This window comes from Macrobrachium nipponense, chromosome 18 (assembly GCF_015104395.2).
Source record: "Macrobrachium nipponense isolate FS-2020 chromosome 18, ASM1510439v2, whole genome shotgun sequence".
Lineage (NCBI taxonomy): Eukaryota > Metazoa > Arthropoda > Malacostraca > Decapoda > Palaemonidae > Macrobrachium > Macrobrachium nipponense.
The window spans coordinates 45,784,009-45,807,200 of record NC_087211.1 but is presented as its reverse complement, the minus strand read 5'-3'; the positions used below and the strand labels follow the sequence as shown (position 1 = coordinate 45,807,200).

Below are 23,192 nucleotides of genomic sequence, written 5' to 3'. Positions count from 1 at the left end.
CTACCTAAGTTTTCGGTAGACACTCATATAGTTTGCAAGAAAGGGAAATATTAATATTTATTCATTAATACATGTAATAAGTGTTAGAACTTGATTGAGGAAATATAAAACTCTAACTTCCTACTTTAGGAAGTCAGAAAAGCATATAACTTTTTAAGCTTCCTTTAGAAGCTTTAATAGCTCTCGTGCTAACGAGCAGTTAGAGTATTAATAGTAATAGTAGTTTTTGCATCCTCATCTCCTTCTTACTCCACAGAATCTACAAATTAATAAATTTGAAGATAAATGGATGTAGCTCAAAATGCGAGCTCTTATAAGGTAAGAAGTGAATTTAGTGTTCCCAGTGCAGTGGAGGGTGCGTTCTGATCGGCTCTGTTTCGCTCCCAGGTCTAGACCGCTTCCAAGCTCCCTGGCCCAGAGGAGAAGGAAATTCGAAAGCCTTACGGAGGTTATGGAGAATCCCCACCGATCAGGCGTCCCCTCGGCAGGATCTGTAGAACGTCCCAGACTGCCAAGTTCGCCATTGGAAAGGCGTCCTAAAATAGTGGAGGGTGCGTCCGATCTCTCTGTCTCGCTCTCAGGCCTAGACCTCTTCCAAGCTCACAAGCCCAGAGGAGAAGGAAAGTCGAAAGCCTTTCGGAGGTTATGGAGAATCCCCTCCGATCGGGCGTCTCCTCAGCAGGATCTGTAGAACGTCCCAGACTGCCAGGGATAGCCATTGGAAAGGCATCCTTAAAAAAGTACGTCTCTTCTTCCGTTTCTTCATCTTACGTCCGAAAAGACGAAGAATGTACATGTTTGGAGTTCGGACGATCTAGTGCGTTCTCTGAAAACTAAGAGAACACTGAGCGCCAACTGGACTACAAGCGAAGAGCCAGCCAGGAAGCCGCGTTCCAACAAGCAAGCGCGAGCCACGTTCCAATAGCCAGCAGCGAGCCGCGTTCCAACAGACTAGCGCGAGCTGCGTTCCTACAGACAAACGCGAGCCGCGTTCTAGCAACTGAGCGCGAGCCGCGTTCCAGAAAAATTTTTCTTGGCGCAAGGCGCCTTCAAAGAGAAAACAGACAGCTAGACCGAGGAGCCTTATAGTAGAGTGGCAATCAGAAGGATCTTTCCATTGAACGTTTACGAGCAAGAGGCTCCTAAAAGGAGACTAGTAGGCGCTCGGAACTATCAGGGCGCACGGGACCTTCCACGCAAGCGGAACGTTCCAGGAGCGAGTCTCCTTTCTAGCGTGCGGAACATTCCAGGCGCGCGGAACTATCCAGACACCAGGCGCAAGGATCCAGGCGCCAGAATATTCCAAAATCTTCTTTTGAGAGAGAGGTCAGTCGCGAGGCTCCTCTTTTGAGTTTTTAACTTGAGCAACTTTCCCCTGGCAAAGGTGCAAGATGTCGCACAGGCGGCCGTCGCTTTTGTCAGAAGGATTCTGATACTAAGAGAAGCCCTTTTTCATTATTCAGAAGACTCCTGTGTTAGGCAGTTCCTCTCAATGCGGACTCTCTCCTTCATTCATGCTCTTCCCTCGTTATGAGGAGGCAAGAGCTTTGGGAGTTTTTCTTAATAAGAATCTCATCGACGTTTGGGTATGATGGCGGATAGGAAATATCTACTTCCTTCCGTAAACCCTAGAGATGAACAGGAATTCTGTCTCTTCCGCGATTTATGAGAAAATCACGAAGATTTAAAGAGTTCCTGGATTAACTTCCTTCCTTAAGGAGATATATATATACTCTTTCTATCGTTCTATTAACGAAAAGAACGAAGATAGTAGAAGGTAGTAGAGTATCTGCTGTATGAGAATAGGATACGGTCCGGTCAAATCATAAACACATACCGTAGTTACTTCTTTGCTGTGCAACTCAATTACCAGTATCCTTCTAGGACTTTCCTAGGAAGGACTACGCTTAAAGGGATTGTTAAGACAACACCTACTTAGCTTCTAGATTTATCGAAGTCTAGTTTCGCTTAAATATGCTTTAATAAGAACTTCCTGAAGTTCGATAATAATTTTATAAGATTACTTTATTGAATGGAGTAGCTGGCAACTCTGGAAGAGTAAGGCCAGACGGCTAACGGAGACTGCTATTGCCTAGACCAACGCAGTACCATCTAGTTCGCGGTCATGAGCGGTCGGTTACATCTCTCTCTCCTGCGGGATGGAATAACTAACCGTATCTCTCCCCTACAATCGCGGTCTTAGCCTCGGATTGAGGGGATAGTTAAGCTAACATAAATAAAATATTGTCTGCCTTTTGCTAAGAAGCTTTCAATAAGAGAGATATTACAACCTTTCAATGCTGTTTACCGTAGGTAACATTATTAAAGATTCTATCGCAGCAGAACATTATATTATATAATGCTCTCATGCTTACGAAAGCATGGCTTATTAGAGTACCTGCTCAGGAGAAGATGGATGAGTCGGATGGGAAACATTCTCTTCGTGGCAGAAGTTGTTTCCCTGAATGGACTATACTACGTATATAAAAGTTTTTTCCTACTAAGAACGGAATTAACATGTGAAAGGATGTTGGGTACCATAAAGGCACAGATGTTCTGGCACATAACCTAAAAAGAATTAGAAGGAAGCGCCAACCTGGCGCGAAGCACCAGAAGCACCAACCTGGCGCAATGCGCCAGAAGCGCCAGCCTGGCGCAAAATTGCGCCAGAAGCGCCAGCCTGGCGCAATGCGCCAGATGCACCATCCAAGATATTTCTCGTTTTAGCGAGTTATTAACCTAAGAGTCCAGTAGCCTCTCGGACAGCAGGCTCGGTAACAGCAAGATTCGTTCCTGTTTTCGTTACCCATTTAATCGGAAAGGGGTCGCTTACAGGGAACGATGAAATGATTTATTTTAATCACTTAGGCCAATTCCACGACTCTCTCATATCGCAAAGAGCATCGAGAATCTCTTTTTTCGCCCCTGTTCGCGTTAACAAAAGAGAACCTATTTGGAAAACAGACAGGGAACGTAACGATCCTTAAGAGGTTCGATGCAAGATTTTGCATGTCCGTGAGAACCTTCTCGTTCGACGATAATAACTGTTAACGTATGTCTAACATTTATTGGAAAGAGTTGTGAGAACCTGCGGAAAGTCTTCTTCATAGATCTCTTCGCAAGGTAGAAGACGAACAGGCTTCCTATAGACTGCTTCCTTTTTCTCGAACCAAGAGAGGTAGCAATATACGCCATCTTTATTTTTAGAAAGGGGAATAATCTTTAGTCTTTTTTCCCCTAAATATAAATTCTTTACAGAATTTAAGATATAGGGCGTCAAAGAAAGAGAGGATAATACTTTATGCCTCATTTTGGCCAAGGTCAGATTCACAGAGGTCACGTTCTTCTCACAGCATTTTTCGGAAGGCTTTTCCAAGAGAGTCTGGATATTCTATCAGAATCTATTATACATAGACCTGAAGAACCTCTCCACTCTGAGTCGGTCTGCGTGCAGACTGACCAGAAGTAGAATGAAGGAGAGGATTTTTCAAGGTAAACGACAAGAGTCATGCTAAAGACATAGAATTGCTGCAGATCGTGTTAGATGGAATTGGGAAACTGTCCTCTTCCGATACCTCTGTGAACCACATAGCGGTTTTTCTTCCCTTTCAGAGGGAAGAATCACCTTTGTATATATCTGCTATCAATGAAAGGGAGAATTAGAGATAGCAGAAAAAATTAAGATCTTCGGGATCTTATACGATACTTCTTTACGACAAGAGTAGGATATCATGTACTTAGAAATGGGATCCTTTGTCGGGCCTCAGATTCCGTGTTCCGACAAGATGGAACTGCTCCTCATCAGACTTCTTTGAGAAATTTTTATGAGGGAATTCTTTGTCTCTCTTGGTCCTAAAACGACCAAGAAGATAAGTGAATTTTTTGAGCATTGGAATCTTGCATCAGATTCTATGGAGACTAGGCAATGGGTTCTTGCCAGCATAGTATGTCTGGCAAAAGAACTAAAACCCCCTATTCCTGACTCAGTGTTTTCAGATAGAGGTTTCGTTGTCCAGGCAGGGTACTTACGTTTTCATCTACAGTAGAATGGTTCAAACGTTTGCCTGCAGAGTCTTTGGAATGCGATGACGGCTCGAAATGCTTCCCAGAAGGTGTTCAGAGGGAGACAATAAAGAGCTAGAAATCAGGAGTCCTCCCAATTTCAGCTCGGAGTCTCCTTCGACTTCCAGGCTTCTTCCCTTCCTTCGGGCAAGGATAGGGAAGATTCTGCAACGAGAAACCCCTTCAACAGGTAAGAAGAGATCTCGGGAGCAATGGAAGTACTCAAGAAGGATCCTCCTCGGAGGAAGACTCTTATCTCTCGTACTGTTAGATATCCTATCGTCTACTGGATGTAGCTGACTACAATCACCTCCCCTTGCCGGAGAGGCCAAAGCTCAAAGTGGAAGAATTTCTTCCACCCTTCTCCAGTCTCTTGATAAACTATTGTGGATGTTCAGGACTTTCGGACAATGTAGCGCCAACCAGGCGCCATATGCCAAAACAGGCATAAAAAACGCCAGAGGCAGACAGCCCCAAGAACACTGTCATTGTCTGATGAGGAGAAAGAGCGGGCCTACAACCTGGCACAGATGCGCTAGAGGCGAACAAATCGGACAGATAAGAGTGTCCGATGTGGACATTGCCAGACATCCTCGAGACTCTACCTAGCTCGAAGCTCCGGCAAGTGGGGAGGAGCCAGGCAGGCGCCAGGCAGGAGCAATGCGCCAGCCAGGCACGAGGCTCCAGGCAGGCGTGAGGCGCCAGGCAGGTGCGAGGCGCCAGGCAGGTGCGAGGCGCCAGCCAGGCGCGAGGCCCCAGCCAGGCGCGAGGCCCCAGCCAGGCGCAAGCCAGGCTCTAGGCTTCATCCAGAAGAGATCCTTTTCAAAGAAAGCCCTGGTCTTCTTCTTTGAAACAAATGTGATCGCTAAGCACTTCTTGAGTAACTTGATGATTCCTTCAAACAGCTGAGAATTAAAAGCGCTTGAAGTGCGAGCTTTCATGAATTCTTGTTCTTTCCAGAACAAAATGTCATGAAGGACATATTAGCTGTAACTTACGGAAGATGCAACTCGGGAGTTGACTTCCCTTTGCACGAAGGAGGTCAAGTTGACCTACGAGAGATCCTTCTCTCTTGGTTATACGTGTCTACGGATACGTTGCTGGGATAGGGAGCCGACACTGATCCTTAACTAAGTGAGTTAATTTTTAACATAGTGTTTTGTTCTTTGGGTTGTTTGAAAGGAGTTTGGGGATAACTCTTTACAAATTAAGCACTAACCCTCGTGTTAGGATCAGGTGATCGGGATCGGTGTTGTGCTCCTTAATTATGCCACTAGGCATAGGTGTATTGTCATGTAAGTGGGTAAGACTCCATTGACAAATGACCTTTGGATTCTGTCGAGTAAGTGGATAAGACCCCATTGACAGATCTACAAGAACTCTTAGCCATAGGTCACATCCTCGCTGAGGTTCTTGAGACGAAGCAGACTCCTAGCAATAGCTAGGAAGTCAACCCTTCGTCTAAACACATAGGAACCAATGTATGTTTTTACCTGTCTAATCAGTGAATAGCTGTCTCTTACCCTCCACCAAAGGGTGCCAATCAGCTAAGTATATATTTGTCAGGGAAGTTGAATGTATGAAAATGATATTGTTATGATACAATAAAGTTTCATACATACTTACCTGGCAGATATATACGATAAATGGCCCACCCAGCCTCCCCGCAGGAGACAGGTGGAAGAGAAAAATCTGGTTCTAGAAGGTAATGGTTCCTATTCCTGCCACCCAGCGGCGGGACGGTAGATCACCTGACCTACCTGCCTGTAGCGTGTGCCGCGAAATTCGAATTTCTGTCGGGGAAGACGGAGTCTTAGCTAAGTATATATCTGCCAGGTAAGTATGTATGAAACTTTATTGTATCATAACAATATCATTTTTTTCAAAAAATCACAGCACGCTTAGTTTTCAAGATTAAGTGTTCATTTTTGGCTCCTTTTTTTGTCATTGCCTGAAGTTTAGTATGCAACCATCAGAAATGAAAAAAATATCATTATCATATATAAATCTTGGGATATATGACAGCACAAAAAAAAATTTCCACATATAATTGTATACAAATCGCTGTGAGCAAAACTGTTAAAGCTAACGAGTTAATTTTTTTCGTTGTATTTTACACTAAATTGTGATCATTTTGGTATATAACACATTGTAAAATGATCAAGGCAACACAGAGAAAATATTATCACAAAATGATGCATGAATTCGCAACACGCAGGACGTGAAAAAAAAACAGTTTTCAAAAATTCACCATAAATCGAAATATTGTGCTAGAGACTTCCCGTTTGTTGCAAAATGAAGGTACTAATTGATTGAATATTACTAGACTGTATGTGTTGTAGCTCACAATTGCAGTTTTCGACCATTTCGGTCGAGTTAGAGTTGACCAAAGGACGAATTCCTTCTATTTATCGTTATTTATATGAAAATATTTCAAAACTGATAAAAGCTACAACCATGGGTTGTTTTCTTTTGTATTCTACATGAAATTGCGCACATTTTCATATATAAAACTTTATGTTACGGCTAATTTAAAATGGTGCAAACATTACGACAATCGGACGAAAAAATTTATGATTTTTTCGTAAGAGTTACCGCGCGGAAGTAAGGAAAAAGTTTATTTCATAAATTCACCATAAATCGAAATATTGTGTTAAGAGACTTCCAATTTGTTGCAAAATAAAGGTAAATGATTGAATATTACTAGAATGTAATAGTTTTAGCTTACAATTGCGTTTTTTGACCATTTCGGTCGAGTCAAAGTTGACCGAAGGTTGAAATTTTGGCACTTATTGTTATTTATATGAAAATATTTCAAAACTGATAAAAGCTACAAGCATGAGTTATTTTTTTGTTGTATTCTACATGAAATTGTGCACATTTCCATATATAAAACTTTATGTAACGGCTAATTTAAAATGGTGCAAACAGTACGACAATCGGACGAAAAAATTTCTGATTTTTTCGGAAGAGTTACTGCGTGGACGTAAGGAAAGTTTTTTTTTCATAAATTCAGCATAAATCAAAATATTGTGCTAGAGACTTCCAATTTGTTGCAAAATGAAGGTAAATGATTGAATATTACTAGAATATAAGAGTATTAGCTTACAATTGCGTTTTTTTACCATTTTGGTAGAGTCAAAGTTTGACCGAAGGTTGAAATTTTTTGCACTTATCGTTATTTATATGAAAATATTTCAAAACTGATAAAAGCTACAAGCATGAGTTGTTTTTTTGTTGTATATGACATGAAATTGCGCACATTTTCATATATAATACTCCATGTAACAGCTAATATAAAATGGTGCAAAAATTATGTCAAAGTGACGAAATAATTTCTGAGATGTCGCTGATGCTTTTTAGTGCGAGAAGAAAGAAATTCGCGCTTGCACGCCTGGGTAATGATTGTAAAGAAAACAACGCCTTGATCAGTGAGCTCCCAGCATCCCCCAAGGCGTGTGATTCTTTTCGCCTAGTAGGCCTATAACTATTTTTCCATGAATTTTTAAACAAACTTTTTTTATATCAACATACCATACTTCCAATCGGCACCCAACAGACAATTTATATCGACGTTTAATACGTCCAATCGGCGTTAAATGGTTAACCTTCCTCAGAGACGAGAAACGTTTGTCCGTGTCTGCTATTAGAGGCTACAGGGTGGCTCTGAGTTTGGTGTTATGCCTGAAGGGTATCGACATCTCCTCTTCCTGGGAACTTTCCCTGCTAGTTAAGGGGTTTGAGCTGTCGATTTCTCCTAGAGAGCTCAAGCCTCCAACGTGGGATGGTTCCTTGGTGCTTAAGAGCTTGACTAAGAGTCCATATGAGCCCTTGCATCGCTCATCTGACAGCAACCTGATGCTCAAGACAGTTTTCCTTTTGGCTTTGGCATCTTCCAAAAGGGTAGGAGAGCTCCACGGTCTGAGTTATGAGGTGAAGCACACCTGGGGTTGGAAGTCAGTGTCCTTCGAATTTGTCTCAGAATTCGTGGCCAAGACCCAAAATCCCTCGGTGCATGATGACAGGTTCGCTTCGTTTTCCATTCCATCACTGACTGACTGTGGGTGGTGATGCTCAAGAGCTTTTGTTGTACCCTGTCTGGGCCCTGCTTTGCTATCTTAAAAGGACTCAGCACTTTAGACCAGGCTGCTGCAGACTTTTTGTCAGTACAGGCTGTACAAAGAAAGAGGTGTCTAAGAATACTATCTCTTTTTGGATACGGGAAGCCATCAGACAGGCATACTTGACTCTTGATGATTCCATCACCACGTCTGTGCAGGCTAGAACACATGACGTTAGGGGTATTGGTCCCTCTCTGGCTTTCAAAAAGAACTTGGCTGTACATAGAGTGCTGAGCACTGGTACTTGGTTACGCCAGTCCACGATCACCTCCTTTTATCTTAAGGATGTTGCCCACAGATCTATGGACACGTTTTCCTTGGTTCCTGTGGTGGCTGCCCAACAGGTTGTGTAACTCATAGTTGCCTTTAATGGGGCACCTTTGTATCTTACCTAAGATGATTGTGTGGATGAGAGAATGAGTGAGTTGGCTGGCCTCCTTTCTCTTGTACCTTTCCTTCTTCCTTTGGGCGGTTTAAGGAATTGACACGTCATTTGCTGGACTGGTCTGATACAGGTGAGTGAGGTAGTCATACTGGTAGTGTGGTCATGCAGTATACAATATCTTACCCAATATTTAGTGGCATAGGCTCTGCTCCTGGGCAAGGAGGAGTCAGGAGTACTACAAACCCTAGTGCCTTGGTTTGTTATTGGACAGTCAAAGTTTCTCTTTGGTTCCCTATACAATGGTTATCCCATATATCATTGTACGTCACTCAGGTTCTGAGTGGTTAGATATTAGTGTATCTAGCTTCTCAACAGGCTTCAGTCCCTCTCCAAGAACTATTTCTTTTGAGAGGTGAACTGGCGGGTAGGCCCCCAGCCGGTCTAGGATGTCTTATACCTCCCTCCAAGTATGAGTCTATCCTATTGTTAAGACCGAGGGTTTGTTCGCATATGAACAAATGACAAATTTTCTAAGACAATTTGTATTTTTCATAGCTACAAACCTGAGGTCTTAACGTTATACTGGCCACCTCTAGCCGCCCCTCTTTTTGTTAAGTCATCCTGAGTTGGGAAAGACTGGCATAGATGATCGGCGTTTGACCACTCTTCACCTGATCTACGCATGCGTTGCCAGATATCACAAGATTCCTTGCTTTCATCTGCTTTTTAACCGGATCCAGCTAGGCGCTAGAAATTATCCTATTGTTAAGACCTCAGGTTTGTAGCTATGAAAAATACAAATTGTCTTAGAAAATTTGTCATATTTTTGCATAGTTCTGTTGGAAACCATATAAAAAAAATGGAGCAAGTGGTTTAAGGAAGCACCAAGTCAAATTTCCACTCTCCAGGGGCTTGCCCCCAATGCTTGGCCTTTAATGAGAAGAAAATTTGGAAAGAAAAAAATAGAAATATTGGTGGGATGTTGGGAAGATGAAAAATAAAAAGCAAAGAGCAGTGTTGCTGAGTGGTTACTGCAAATAAACATTAGTATACGTAGTCTGATTAGTCACATAAGGCACACTGTAAGCAGTACTCTGTGCCCCATATTCCATAATAATAATAAACTGTTGTTTGGTGTGATGTCATGGTGCTGACACTACATAACTGAACTTATCCAGTTGCAAGTACTATGTTTTTAGTGACATTTATGGTAGTATCAGGTTTTTATGATTAACATTTTAGATTTCAGAGAAATTACTTTTAATAGGTCTGTTAAAACTGCCTCCAGTCAGTAGTATTAGTTTTTCAATTAAATGCGATCAGTACGTCTAAACTTTAAATAAAGGTTTGCATGTTATCATTTAATCTTTAGAATTTTCTTAAAGTACTGCATAATGCTTAGATTACTCTATATTGGTATGTTGCCAGAGTTGTGGCCATTCCATTTGCCAATTAAGTAAACTTTCATGACCTCATAGGTTCATGACTATTGCCAATTAAAGAATTCTGAAAATTTGTTTGTTCCGGTACGTATACAAACCCTCGGTCCTTTGACAATAGGAAGGTACTTAGCGGCAGCTGAACCGGTCGTAAGTTTCGAACAAGGGGGTTCGGAAGTTAACTGCTTGTCCCGCAGTTGGCGGTCAGCTCGACTGCGAGGAGAGGAGTCACTTTGCTTTCGGCCGCGCTAGTGGATGGACGTGTTGCTCGCCTCTCTGCCCGCTTTGTCGTATGCTTTGTGTTTTTCACTGCGTGAAGATTCTTTTTTGGCTTTTTCTCTTACTGTGTGTTTGTGCAAAAGGATATAGGTAAGTACGTGTGTACTATTTTGTATTTCATACAGTGTTTTGAACTTTTGTTATGGAATCCCAAGAGCCGGAGAGACCCCCTCGCCCCCCCCATCAGCCGCAGATTGTGCCCTGGTGTAGAGGGCCGTAAGAGTTGGGCCTTTCGGTCCTCTGTTGAGGTCGACCCTCATGAGTATTGTATTCTGTGTAGAGGGCGAGACTGCTCTTGCACCGAGACGTGAAGTATGTGTTTCTTGGTCGGAGGAGCAGTGGGAGCGCTATGGGGGGAGGAAGAAGCCACGTAAGCCGGCCAGGGAGCCGTCGGAGGATTCTCTGGTTGCTTCCCTGGTCATGGACATGTCTTCTTTGTTCCTCCCTCCATATCAGCTCCCTCGTATGGCTCCTTCCCCTTAGGGGGAGGTATCTCGTTCCTTCTCTTCGCTCGATCAGTCGAGCACAGAGGGGGGCCGAGGTACCCCGACATCCAGCTGTATTCAGGGTCTTCCGTTCGCTAGGGGTGGGATCTGTCCCCCCCGGGCGAGAGGTGATCCCCCCCTTACTAACCCGACTCTTTTTGCTTCTTCAGGTTTGCTTGCCACGGGGGACGATCTTGGCCGGGCCTGGTAATCGCTGGGGCTTCAGGGGACATCGACGATTCAGGGGCTGCTGAGTCACCTGGCGAGTGGGTCTATGCCGGTTACCCACAGCCCGATCACCACGACGGTGTCCACGCCTGGTTATGCTGCTCCACCGCACCTGGTGTACACACAGCATGTAGCCACGGTGACCCCGACTGCTGCTGGGCAGACGCCGCTGACGGAGGTGAGGATGCCCGCTGTGACACCGCCACCTGGTTTTGCCACTCTTGCCTCAGCCCTTGACTTCCGGTGTCCTAAGAGCTCTCCACTGGACCTGCCTCCTGTGCATAGGATGCTGCTAGTTCCTGCCCCGCCTCCTGTTCCTTGACTACGCTGCCCCTCCAGTTCCAGTACCAGTTCCTGCTGCTGTCGTTCCTGCCCGTGGTGTTGCTGCTCCCACTCCAGGTCCTTCCGAACAGGTGCAGTCGGGCCCTGTTGCTTCGGCAACTGCCCCGGCTCCGTCCTCAATGGAAGACCTGACGGTGATCCTGAAGAAGCTGACGAGGAAGAAGAAGAAGAGGAGGAAGGTGTCGTCGTCGTCTGCTGCCGCTTCCCCTTCGACTTCTAAGGCCCCACAGCCTAAGAAGAAGGAGGTTGCCTCCTCCCCCCCAAGAAGGCTCGCTCTGAGACTTCCAAGGGTCCTTCCCACTCCGGTGGGAAGGTTGGGGCTTTTGCTGGTCCTCCTGTTCCTTTGGGAACGGGGCCCGTCTCTCCTTCCACAAGGAAGAAGAAGGAGCACCGGCTAACACCGGTACCTACTCGCCTGGCGCCAGAGGTTCTGCCTCGATGCCAGGTACCGTCTCTGCCTCTCGTTCGCAAGAGGTACCGAGTGTACGATCGCCCACGGGTTACTGTGCAGCCAAGACCCAGGCAACCGAGTCCACTCGGTGCCAGGATCTAGGCACGGGGCGGAAGACTGGCGGGAGTCATCCAGGTGACTCCCGCCAGGCCAGAGATCACTCTCGTAGCGAGCAGCTGGTACCCAGGGTTGACACAATGGTCCCAGACCGTTCGTGGGCTGAGGTGAGGAAGTGGTCCCCTCAACCAGCCTCGGCTGGTCCAAGCGACATGACGCGCCGTGAGGACAGGCCTCGCTCCCACCGCGACAGCGTACTCTGCCGGTCCCCTGACCGCCGCTCCCACCAGGACCGGGCAGAGAGGGGGACTAGCAGCAGCTCTTCTGATGCTCGGGACCGTCGCCACTCGACTAGGCCTGCAGCTCGATCGCCACCGTGGGTTGGCAATCGCCTGCAGCCCCCTCAGCACACTGGTTCTGCCAGTGGGCACAGGGGGAGCGTCAAGGCTTCCTCTCCTATCCCTCCAACTTCCTCGGGCTAAACCGGGAAGAGCGAGGCGATCAGGAGTGATCGCGAGGGGTGCGCTCCTCGCGATGCTGCCAGGACGCCCTACAAACCTGGCACGGTCCTCGGATCAACCAGATCGTATGCGCAAGTGGCAGGAGGAGACCATAAGGGGTCTGTTGTGGTTCCTCCTGTGGAAGGAGAAGGTTCTCGGGAGGTGTTCTCGCTGGACAGGCTTGGCGGCCCGTCTCCGCAGGATGCAGTCACTCCCGAAATCCAGAGGTCGTTCTCAGAGGTTATTGCGCTGATTTGATAGCACAACGACCTCAGGGAAGGATGGCCGCTCCCACCTTCCAAGCCCACATCGGGTTTGGAGTTGTTCTGGGGTCCCAAAAAGGAACCCAGGACGACAGTGGGTCTGCCGCGATCAGCCTTGGCTGACAGTGTGCTGGGCCAGGTGGACGCTCTTGTCTCCAGACAGGAGTGTTCCCTCTGGTCTGGTAGGTCATCCAAGCTCCTTCCCCCACCTCTACCGCGACAGAGGCGCTTCTACATGCCTTCAGAAGATCCTCTGCTGCCCAAACAGGTTAACCCGGAGCTAGCTAGGCTAACTCCGGGGGTGTCTCTGCAGCAGCTCCTGTCGGAGAACCTTTGGTTCTCGCAGCAAGAGGCACTTGCCTTGGAATCTACCGCTATGGCAGCATTCCAAGCAGTGTCCTGGCTCGACCTGTGGTCCCTCACAGTGTCAAAAACCTCAGCCTCCCTGGGGAACATCACTCCTGAAGGGGACCCGGCTTTTGTGAGACTGTGCCAGTCTGGAGGTAGGGCCATCTCCTACCTGGCCCACCAGACGGCTAACCTGTGAGCCAACCTGGTTCTTCAGCGTAGGGACGCTGTTCTCACCCGAGTGACCGGGCGGCTGGGCAAGAGGCGGCCTTGGGTCTTCGCAACGGACCAGTGCGGAGTTAATCCTCTCTCTTCCCCAGAGAGATGGTAGAAGCTGCGGTGGAACAACGGCGCACTGACGAGAGTGACTGTTTGGTTCACCAGGCAGTCTCGAAGGTGGCTGGGCAACCTCGAACAACTGCGGCTAAGCCCAAGAGTTTAGCTAGCGCTTCCTCTGCAGCTAAGACAATTGCTTCATCGAAGCCCAGAGGAAAGACTCTGCTTTCGACTTCTTTGGTAAGGAGTGACCGTAACCAGCCCTCCTCCCAGTCCTTCTCTCGAGGAGGCTCTGGGAAGAAGAAGCCAAAGAGAGGCGGGAAACGCTAGGGACGGCGTTCCCCCTCACCTACTGCTGGAAGGGGGCGGTTGCCTGGTGAGCCATTGGGCAACATGACAGCGCTACGGAGCGGAGACCTGGATAGTGGTCGTCCTTCGGGAGGGATATTTACTACCCTTTGAGTCTCGGCCACCCCTCACCTCCAACCCGGTCCATCTTCAGACATACGTTCCTGGTTCGACCAAGGACGTGGCGCTTCGGCAGGAAGTAGAAGCCTTGCTGAGCAAACTTGCTGTGGAGATCGTATGGGATCAGTTTCCGGGCTTCTACAGTCGACTTTTCCTGGTGGAGAAGTCCTCAGGGGGCTGGCGCCCGGTGATAGATCTCTCTCCCTTGAACCGATTCATTCGCCAGACTCGGTTCATGATGGAAACGGCACGATCAGTGCTCGATTCCATCAGGGAGAATGACTTCATGCTTTCTGTGGATCTGAAGGACGCGTATTTCCAGATACCCATCCATCAATCCTCCAGGAAGTACCTCCACTTCATCCTTGACGGGACGGTGTACCAATTCAGGGCACTTTGTTTCCGTCTCTCAACCACCCCACAGGTGTTCACGCAAGTATTCACGCTGGTGTCGACTTGGGCCCACTCGGTAGGGACACGTCTTCTGAGGTATCTCGACGATTGGACAGGGATCGACTCCTCGAATTCTGCCACAATCTGGGGATCTTAGTGAATTACGAGAAGTCGGATCTCAAGCCCAAGCAGAGGATGAAGTACCCGCGCATGCTGATCGACACAGTAGCAGGGCGAGTCTTCCCCACGGATTCGCGGATCAGCAGGTTCAGGGAGGCAGCAAGACAGTTCCAGTCTCGACAGGAGCAGCCAGCTCAGCAGTGGCATGTCGTGATCGGTCACCTGTTGTCTCTCGAGAAGTTAATTCCTCCTGCGGTCTCTCCAGTGGAGACTAAAAGAGTGTTGGTCACAGGCAAGAGACCCGCCTTTCTTCCCCGTGTCCCTCACGGAGGAGGTGAGGCAGGACCTAGCCTGGTGGCTGGATGACGGGAACCTCGTAAGAGGAGTGCCTCTTCGCACTCTCCCCGCAGAGATGCTGCTCTTCTCAGACGCATCGACCGAGGGATGGGGCGCACACCTTGAGGAGTTGCTGATTGCAGGTGTGTGGGACCATTGCGACAAGCACCTTCACATCAATGTCCTGGAGCTCAAGGCAGCGTTCTTCGCTCTCCAAGAGTTCCAAGATCGTCTGGTGGGATACTAAGTGGTGTTGATGAGCGACAACACCATGGTAGTGGCGTATGTCAACAAACAGGGGGCCCTAGTGTCCCTCCCGTTGCATCAGTTGACGTTGCAGGTGCACGAGTGGGCCGTGGCTCACTCGGTAGAGCTGTCAGCCTGCTACATTCCAGGTAAGAGGAATGTGGTAGCAGACAAGCTCAGCTGTCGGGATCAGGTGATAGGAACCGTGTGGTCCCTTCACCCAGACGTGGCGGAGAGGCTCTTCAACCCGTGGGGGCGTCCAGTCGTAGACCTGTATGCCACCCGGCACAACAGAAAACTTCAGGTTTTCTACCCAGTTGTGCCGGACCCATGGGCAGCTGCAGAGAACGCTCTTCAACACCCGTGGGACAACCTCTTCGTTTACGCCTTTCCCCCGTTCTGTCTGATTCGCAAGGTGATCAGCAGGGCGCTGATCACCCCGAACCTTCGGATGATCCTGGTGGCACCCAAATGGCCTCAAGCTGTTTGGTACCCGGACCTGCTGGCTCTGCTCGCCGAAGCACCGAGGGAGATTCCCCCCCTGGCACAACCTCCTGTGCCAGCCACATGTAGAGTGGTACCACTGGTCTGTTCGGTCCCTATGTCTTCACGGCTGACTGTTATCCACCATCTCTTGCGAGCGAGAGGCTTTTTTTGCAGCGCAGCAACAGAGATGGCTGGATACCTCAGACAGTCCTCTGCAGCTGTACAGTAGGGCCTCGTTAATCAAGGGGGATAGGGCCCAGAACCCCCCGTGATAAGTAAATACCCGTGTTATCCTGGTACCAACCGCCTACTTGAATAATTAACCCACCCAAGACCACTATTTCAATTTTTATAACTGCCTACTTTATTTCAAGCACCAAATATTTCTTCAACTATAACCTTAAACTAAATTCAAGACAGTTTCAAAGTTATTGTTTCTTATCTTCAATTTCCCCTGCATTAGATCAGCAAACAAAATTATAATTACTTAACAATTCCTTTCTATTTTCATGATTTGGCTGCTGCACCAAACTAAAAGTACATAGTATATCTATTTCGTGAATGAACATATTTATGATAAAAAAACATGATTTACTGTAATGATTATAGCACCCAACTATAATATTAATGTATAAACAGCAAAATACAGCAATAAAAATCTAGTTTTGTCTTTTGTTTATGTTTAGAATCAGCTGATGGACATTTATTACCGAAAGAATTATTTTGGAAAACAATTTAGTTGCTAAAAGAAACTAATTTATTAATGGAATTATTATTATTAACTTTGTACATAATAGTTTATGATATTATGATACAGTAATTCATATTTCATTGAGAGAGAGAGAGAGAGAGAGAGAGAGAGAGAGAGAGAGAGAGAGAGAGAGAGAGAGATAGCAGCTTGTGACGAGAGTAACTTGAATAGCTTGAGATAGCAGCTTAGGATGAGAATAGCTTGAGAGAGCAGCTTGGGACTAGAGTACTGTTGACTATCTTAGCTCGAGAATAACAATGAAATTTGTATTTGAAATATTTTATGATGATAAGAAATGAAACATGGATAGTGATAAGATATTCTCTTGTATACTGTTATAATATGTGATAATCATTGAGTCAACTATAAAAGTTGTATTGAAAGCACAGTTTCGTAAATAACAGAAAGAATAAAAATATGGCAACACATATTTTTATTCTTTCGGGGACCATCTTGTTCTTTTATTACGATAATAATAGATCAGTATATTATAGTTTTTTTCTGTAAGTGATGAGAGAGAGAGAGAGAGAGAGAGAGAGAGAGGAGCGAGAGAGAGAGAGAGAGAGAGAGAGAGAGAGAGAGAGAGAGAGAGATATTGCTATTTGCATTCATAGTATTTGAAAATTTGTGAATGAGTTTTATTCTAAAAATGCATTTAGTCATGAAAAGAAGAAAACAGTAATTAGCGAATCTTGCTCTATGATAAAATTCGTGATTTCGTTAATTTTCCGGAATATACGTAGCATTTGGGCTTCACAAAAAAAGTAAGTAAAGTTATTTATGACAGAGTTTAGAGGATTCTTACGTAAAAATACATCGGTACTTTGTAGAACGGTGATGTCATGGTGGTCATATGTATTTTTTTCGTGAATGAATATACATTTATGATAAAAAATAGTTACTGTACTGCTTAGAGTACCATACTGTAATATTAATGTAATCACATCAAAATAAAGTAATCATTGTTCATTGTATAGGTACTGTAAACATGTAAAGTATATTTTTGTCTTTTGAAAAATGGATTCCCCAAGGAATTATTCCTTGAAGAGGCTTTTTATTATGAAGATATGCCAATAATATATAAGATTTGCGTTTTATTATGAATATATGACAATAATATATAAGGTAAAAATGGTTTTATTACGTTTACGCTTCGTCGCCGATTGCAAACAACATACGATAATCAATGACAATTATCGTTTGTATGACTGCAGTGTTCAGAAAAGTTGATTACGTTATACCAAAACAATAATGAAGTTCGAATTGAAAATTTATGTTTTCCTAAATGTTATTACTACTGTAATTAAACTACTACTATTAACATTTCCAAAAGGTTAAGAATGACAAAGGTGCTGTGAAGTGTAACTCAATGTTTACATTTCTGCTGGCCGCTCAACTACAAGTTGATGTCAATGATGTGGAATTATTCCATGAATAGGCTATATATTATGAAGATATGCCAATAATATGTAAGGTGAGAATGGTTTTATTACCTTTATTGTCAGTTAATATCATAATGTGAATCTGTTCATGCATTTGTTGGTTATTAGAACTGGACGAGGCTTAGCCTACCACCGACAAGCCCGCGATGCTGTGATTCATACCAGCGATATATAGACTGAGAAGTGGTCCAAGGAAAAACCCGTGATTAACTGAATCCGTGATTGCTGATCCGCGACTAAGCGAGGACCCACTGTATACCAGGGGAAGTGTTCCGTCTTCTGCGGTTGGTGTCGTGGATGGGGTCTGTCTCCTCTCAGAGCCACTGTTCAGCAGGTAGCGGATTTCCTCGTTTTCCTTCGCCAAGAGAAGCTCCTCTCTGTCTCTGCAGTTAAAGGATACAGAGCCGCCCTGGCCCTAGTCCTTAAACTGCGAGGTGTGGACATCTCTTCTTCCTTGGAGATCTCCCTCCTGATGAAGAGCTTCGAGAGGTCTTGCCCACCCAGGGAACTCAGGCCCCAGGGTGGGATGTGACTCTCGTCCTTAGGAGTTTGACTCGCAGACCCTTCGAGCCACTCCGAGAGTCGTCAGACAGGGATCTGACCCTCAAGACCCTCTTCTTGCTGGCCCTGGCATCGAAGAGAGTAGGGGAACTTCATGGTCTTTCCTTCAACGTCAAGCCTTCCAGGGGATGGGGATCCGTGACGCTTGATTTCATCCCGAACTTCGTAGTGAAGATTCAGAATCCTTCGGTCCCTGCCGACCGGTTTGGGTCTTTCACAATCCCCTCCCTGAAGGACTTTACTGATGATGATGCGGATGAGATGCTGCTTTGTCCTGTGAGGGCGCTACGGTGCTATCTGAAGAGAAGTCGACACCTCAGGCCTGAGTGTCGAACGACTCTTCGTTAGCGTCGGGGTTACCAAGAAAGAAGTTTCCAAGAACACACTTTCTTTCTGGCTATGTGAGGTGATGAGGGGGGCATACGACGCGGATGGTAGTGACGACACCCGTACCCTTCGTCCGAGAGCCCACGAAGTCAGAGGTATTGGTCCAACCCTTGCATTCCGCAAGAACTTCTCCCTGGCACAGGTTCTGAAGGCAAGGGTTTGGGCTAACCAGACCACCTTTACTTCCTTCTACCTTCGGAATATTACCCACAGGTCCTTGGACACCTTTTCCTTGGGACCCATGGTGGCTGCTCAACAAGTTGTGTAGTCTACCCAGCACGCAACCGGACAGAACAGCATCACATCCTTGTGTGACTGCATGAATGGACGAGTGAAAGAGAGTGTGACTGGCTTCTCTTCCTCCTTCGTTCTTCCTCCTCTACCTGTGGGCAGAGGGCCGCGGTCGTCACTACGCTGAACAGGAGGCTGATGCAGGTAAGCTACACAACCGAGCTCCATCCTATCCCTTTCATTAGGGATAGGAGTTTTTATCCCACCACTCCCCAACAAGGGGGGGAGTGGAAGCCAACAAGAGACAAACCCATGACTTCATCTTGGCTCTTGAAGTAGGAACTAGTTCTTGCATTTTTGCTATTTATAAGAGGTACGCTTTCCTCCCTCTTATAAATTTGGTCCAGAGGTCTGACCACTGATCCTGCAGTGCACAACCCAATCAGCTGGGCAGAGACTAGGATTCCTCCCTTTGCTCTTACGACCAGGGAGGGAACCAAGGTAGGCCGAACACCAGTCTGTTCATAAGACTCAGATTCCACCCAGGACCGAGGGTTTGTATACGTACCAGAACAAATAACAATTTGTTGAAAATTGTATTTTTCCCAACTATACAAACCTGAGGTCCTTTACATATAGTCCCACCTCACGCCACCCCTCACTCTGTGTTTTCCTGGACCTAAAGCAAAGGGACTCCTCTCCTCGCAGTCGAGCTGACCGCCAACTGCGGGACAAGCAGTTAACTACCAAACCCCCTTGTTCGAAGCTTACGACCGGTTCAGCTGCCGCTAAGTACCTTCCTATTGTTAAAGGACCTCAGGTTTGTATAGTAAAATACAATTTTTGACAAATTATTATTTCATAGTATGTAAGGTCACTGATAGATCAGTTAAAAGTAATGTTTTTGTTGCTCTTCTTGCTCCATGCATTCCTCAGGGATAGAATTACCAACACCTAGGGTGCCAGAAGTGAATCGTGGTGAGCACTATTTGTAATAAGATTCACACCCTTTTCCAAATGTAGCATAGGCTTATAGGCTTAGTGGTAGCTGATGTCATAAATTGCATGTGTTAGTATCACTATAAATTGAGATAATTTATCTCAGACGTATTTTACTAAAACTACAAGGACAGTATTGTCAGTAGTAGTTGTTCAGCTATTCAATAATATTAACACTTGTGTTTACTTACAGATAATTGTGGTGTCTTGGAAGAGTTGATGGAAAGCATTGCAGGAATGCAGAGTAGGAGGATGGATGAACAGAGAGCCTCATTACCACAACTACCTGGTCTAAATAATCAACAGGCGATACTTCAACGGCTTTCTATAGCAGCAAATGATTCCACATCTCTTCCAGACGATAATTTCTTTGACATGCTCATGAGATGCCAGGTAGGATTGTACTCTTCTCCTTACACCTTCTTAGCTGGAGTTATTACTTCTCTGTTGTTTAAATAAAGAGAGAATAGGTCCATGCATATGAAATAAACATTGACACAAAGAAATGGTGTATGTTTTGTAAGGCTTAGCGCACTTGCTTTTTTTTTCCATGGAAATCCTTGCAAATAATAGTTTTCCTTACCAGCATTACAAGGAATTTCCAAGATGTGCTTGTGTTTTTCCTGAATGCTAGTTAAAAATACCCAAACTTCTTTATTGGCAATACTGGGGGCTTATAGAGATATGAAACAGCCACAAAGCTCCAAAGATCTGACTAAACTATTGTAATGGTATTGAAAAAAAAATATTAAAAGGTGCATTTACATTTCAAACAACTACCCATATTGTAAATAATTTCTGGGTTCGACCTGTGTCGGCCGGTGAAATGTTCCTGTAGCACACATTTCTAGCTATAAATAGATGCTAAATATACCAGAGAAAAAGCTAAATGGAATGCTGAAGTTACTACCGCTAAATATACCAGTGAAAAAGCTAAATGGAATGCTGAAGTTACTACCTCCAGCTTGCTCAACCATTAAGGGTGTCGGTATAGACAAGGGTAAGTGGAAGCCACTACCACAGATATTCTGCCAATTAGAAGTCTCCTCTCAAAACCCCTCTCTAGATAGGTGCCATTACAACGTCTACCTTCCGCTCGCTACTACTACAACATCGCCCGAAAGCTCATTCCTGATTTAGCACGTATAGTGTTTGCACACGCTGTTTTTCGCTGTCCCCAGGAAGTGTTTTGTGACGAAGCATGTCTTCTCTAGAGCCCCAAGCTTCTTCATCTAAGTTGAGTATTCCATTTATCGTTTTTGAATCTCGTTGGGGCATGATGCATTCTATTTTGGCCCTTTATTTAAGTCCTTTTGTTTTCATGAACCGGGTATGACGCCTCTCTCGATCCGCCGTTTTGGGTGCATGACTCGCGGCGAGCATGATTTTCTCAGTTTTTTATCTTGTGATATATTTTGTCCACCGTTTAGCACTTTACTATTTGGGCTACTATTTTCGTATTCTTTTCATTATTCTTGCTCTTGTCGTTTTCTGGAGCCTTATTTTTAAGAGTTTTATCCTTACGTATTTTGCCTATTTTAAGGCCCATCTCGCTCCTGACGTATTCTGAGGCCTTCATTTTACGATTATCTTTTGTTTTTAGCCTTTTGGGGCACCCTTTTTGTTATCCTCAGCCCCTCAGGAGCGTGTTGGTTCCCCTTCGTGTGTACGGTTATATGCTTCATACATTATGCGCGAGTATTGTGTTTTGGCTTCTAGGCTAGCCTAGCAGTACGCCAGTCATTGTTGGGAGAGGAAGATTCCTCTCTCTCTCGCGGTACTCATGCATGTATATTTTTAGTGTAGTTTTCGATTATAGTCAGTAATACACTTGATTATATGCACTTTGTGATAAACTATTCAAATATTGTTTTCTTGATGAGGTTGGAAGTTCTCGCGATGTCCTTCCCAGGCCTACCCGACCAGACCTAGGCTAGGTTTTGGAGGGTAGGCCAGGCGATCTTGTATATCCCTCCACCCTTGTGGCCCATTTTACCGCCACCCGACCAGGCAGATATGTTTGCTTGGAGGGTGGTCTAGGACAGAGTCTCTCTCTTTTGTCATGCTTGTAGGGCCTAGACCTATCGTACCTGACCAGATCGGATGATTCGATTTTGGAGGGTTGAGTTAGGTTCTATCCGAGAGTCGTCAGACAGGGATCTGACCCTCAAGACCCTCTTCTTGCTGGCCCTGGCATCGGCGAAGAGAGTAGGGGAACTTCATGGTCTTTCCTTCGATGTACGACACTCCAGGGGATGGGGAGCTGTGACGCTCGATTTCGTCCCGAACTTCGTTGCGAAGACTCAGAAACCGTCGATCCCTGACGACAGGTTCGAGTCTTTCACAATTCCCTCCCTAATGGACTTCACCGATAATGATGCGGATGAGATGCTGCTTTGTCCTGTGAGGGCGCTACGGCGCTACCTGAAGAGAACTCGGCACCTCAGGCCTGAGTGTCAACGCCTCTTCGTTAGCACCGGGGTAACCAAGAAAGAAGTATCCAAGAACACTCTTTCTTTCTGGCTGCGTGAGGTGATTAGGAGAGCGTATGAGGCTGATGGTAGTGACAACACCCATACGCTCCGTGCGAGAGCCCACGAAGTCAGGAGCATTGGTCCTTCCCTTGCGTTCCGCAAGAACTTCTCCGTGGCGCAGGTCCTGAAGGCAGGTGTCTGGGCCAACCAGACTATATTCACGTCCTTCTACCTTCGGGATATTGCCCACAGATCCTTGGATACTTTTTCCTTGGGACCCGTGGTGGCTGCTCAACAAGTTGTGTAGCTAACCCAGACCCTCGTAGGCTGAATCAGCATCGAGTCCTGGTGTGACTGTGAGAATGAATGTGCGACTGAGTGAGTGACTGGCTTCTCTTCCCATCTTTTTCTTCTCCTCTACCTGTGGGCAGAGGGTTACAGTCGTCACCACGCTGGATGAGGACAAGATGCAGGTGAGCTATATGACAGAGCCCCCCCATTCTATCCCTTTCACTAGGGATAGGAGCAGAATATCCACCACTTCCTCCTACAAGGGGGGGGAAGTGGATGCCAACAAGAGAAACCCATGACTTTATATTTGCTCTTGCAACAGGAACCAGTTCTTGCATTGCTGGTACGAAGAGATACGCTTGCCTCTCTCTTAGTACTTGGTCCAGAGGTCTGACCATTGATCCTGCGGTGCACACCCCGATCAATCGGACAGAGGCTAGGATCCCTCCCTCGCTCTTACGACCAGGGAGGTATTCCAAGGTTGGGCGAACACCAGTCTGTTCACAAAAGACTCAGATTCCTCCCACCAAGAAGTGAGTCTTCCTATTGTAAAAGGACCGAAGGTTTGTATTCCGTGTCGGAACAAATGACAATTTGTCCAAAATTGCACTTTTCCTAACTATACAAACCTGAGGTCCTTTTACACATGGTCCCACCTCATGCCACCCCTCACTCTGCAGTTTTTGCTTGGGCCTGAAGCAAAAGTGATTGTTTATCTCCCAGTCGCGCGGCGCGCGCCTGTCGGACAAGCAGTTGACTACCGAACCCCTT

The 23,192-nt window shown here is 46.0% G+C and overlaps 1 protein-coding gene across 9 annotated transcripts in view; it reads left to right on the top strand.

Moving 5' to 3' along the window:
- Positions 1-23,192, top strand: part of LOC135197013 (G-protein-signaling modulator 2-like) — a 533,720-nt gene that overhangs the window by 482,270 nt on the left and 28,258 nt on the right. For all 9 annotated transcript variants that reach the window (XM_064223911.1, XM_064223918.1, XM_064223915.1 and 6 more), the window contains one exon: positions 19,850-20,049. In XM_064223911.1, coding sequence (XP_064079981.1) covers positions 19,850-20,049 — 200 coding nt within the window. The remainder of the gene's footprint in view (positions 1-19,849; positions 20,050-23,192) is intronic.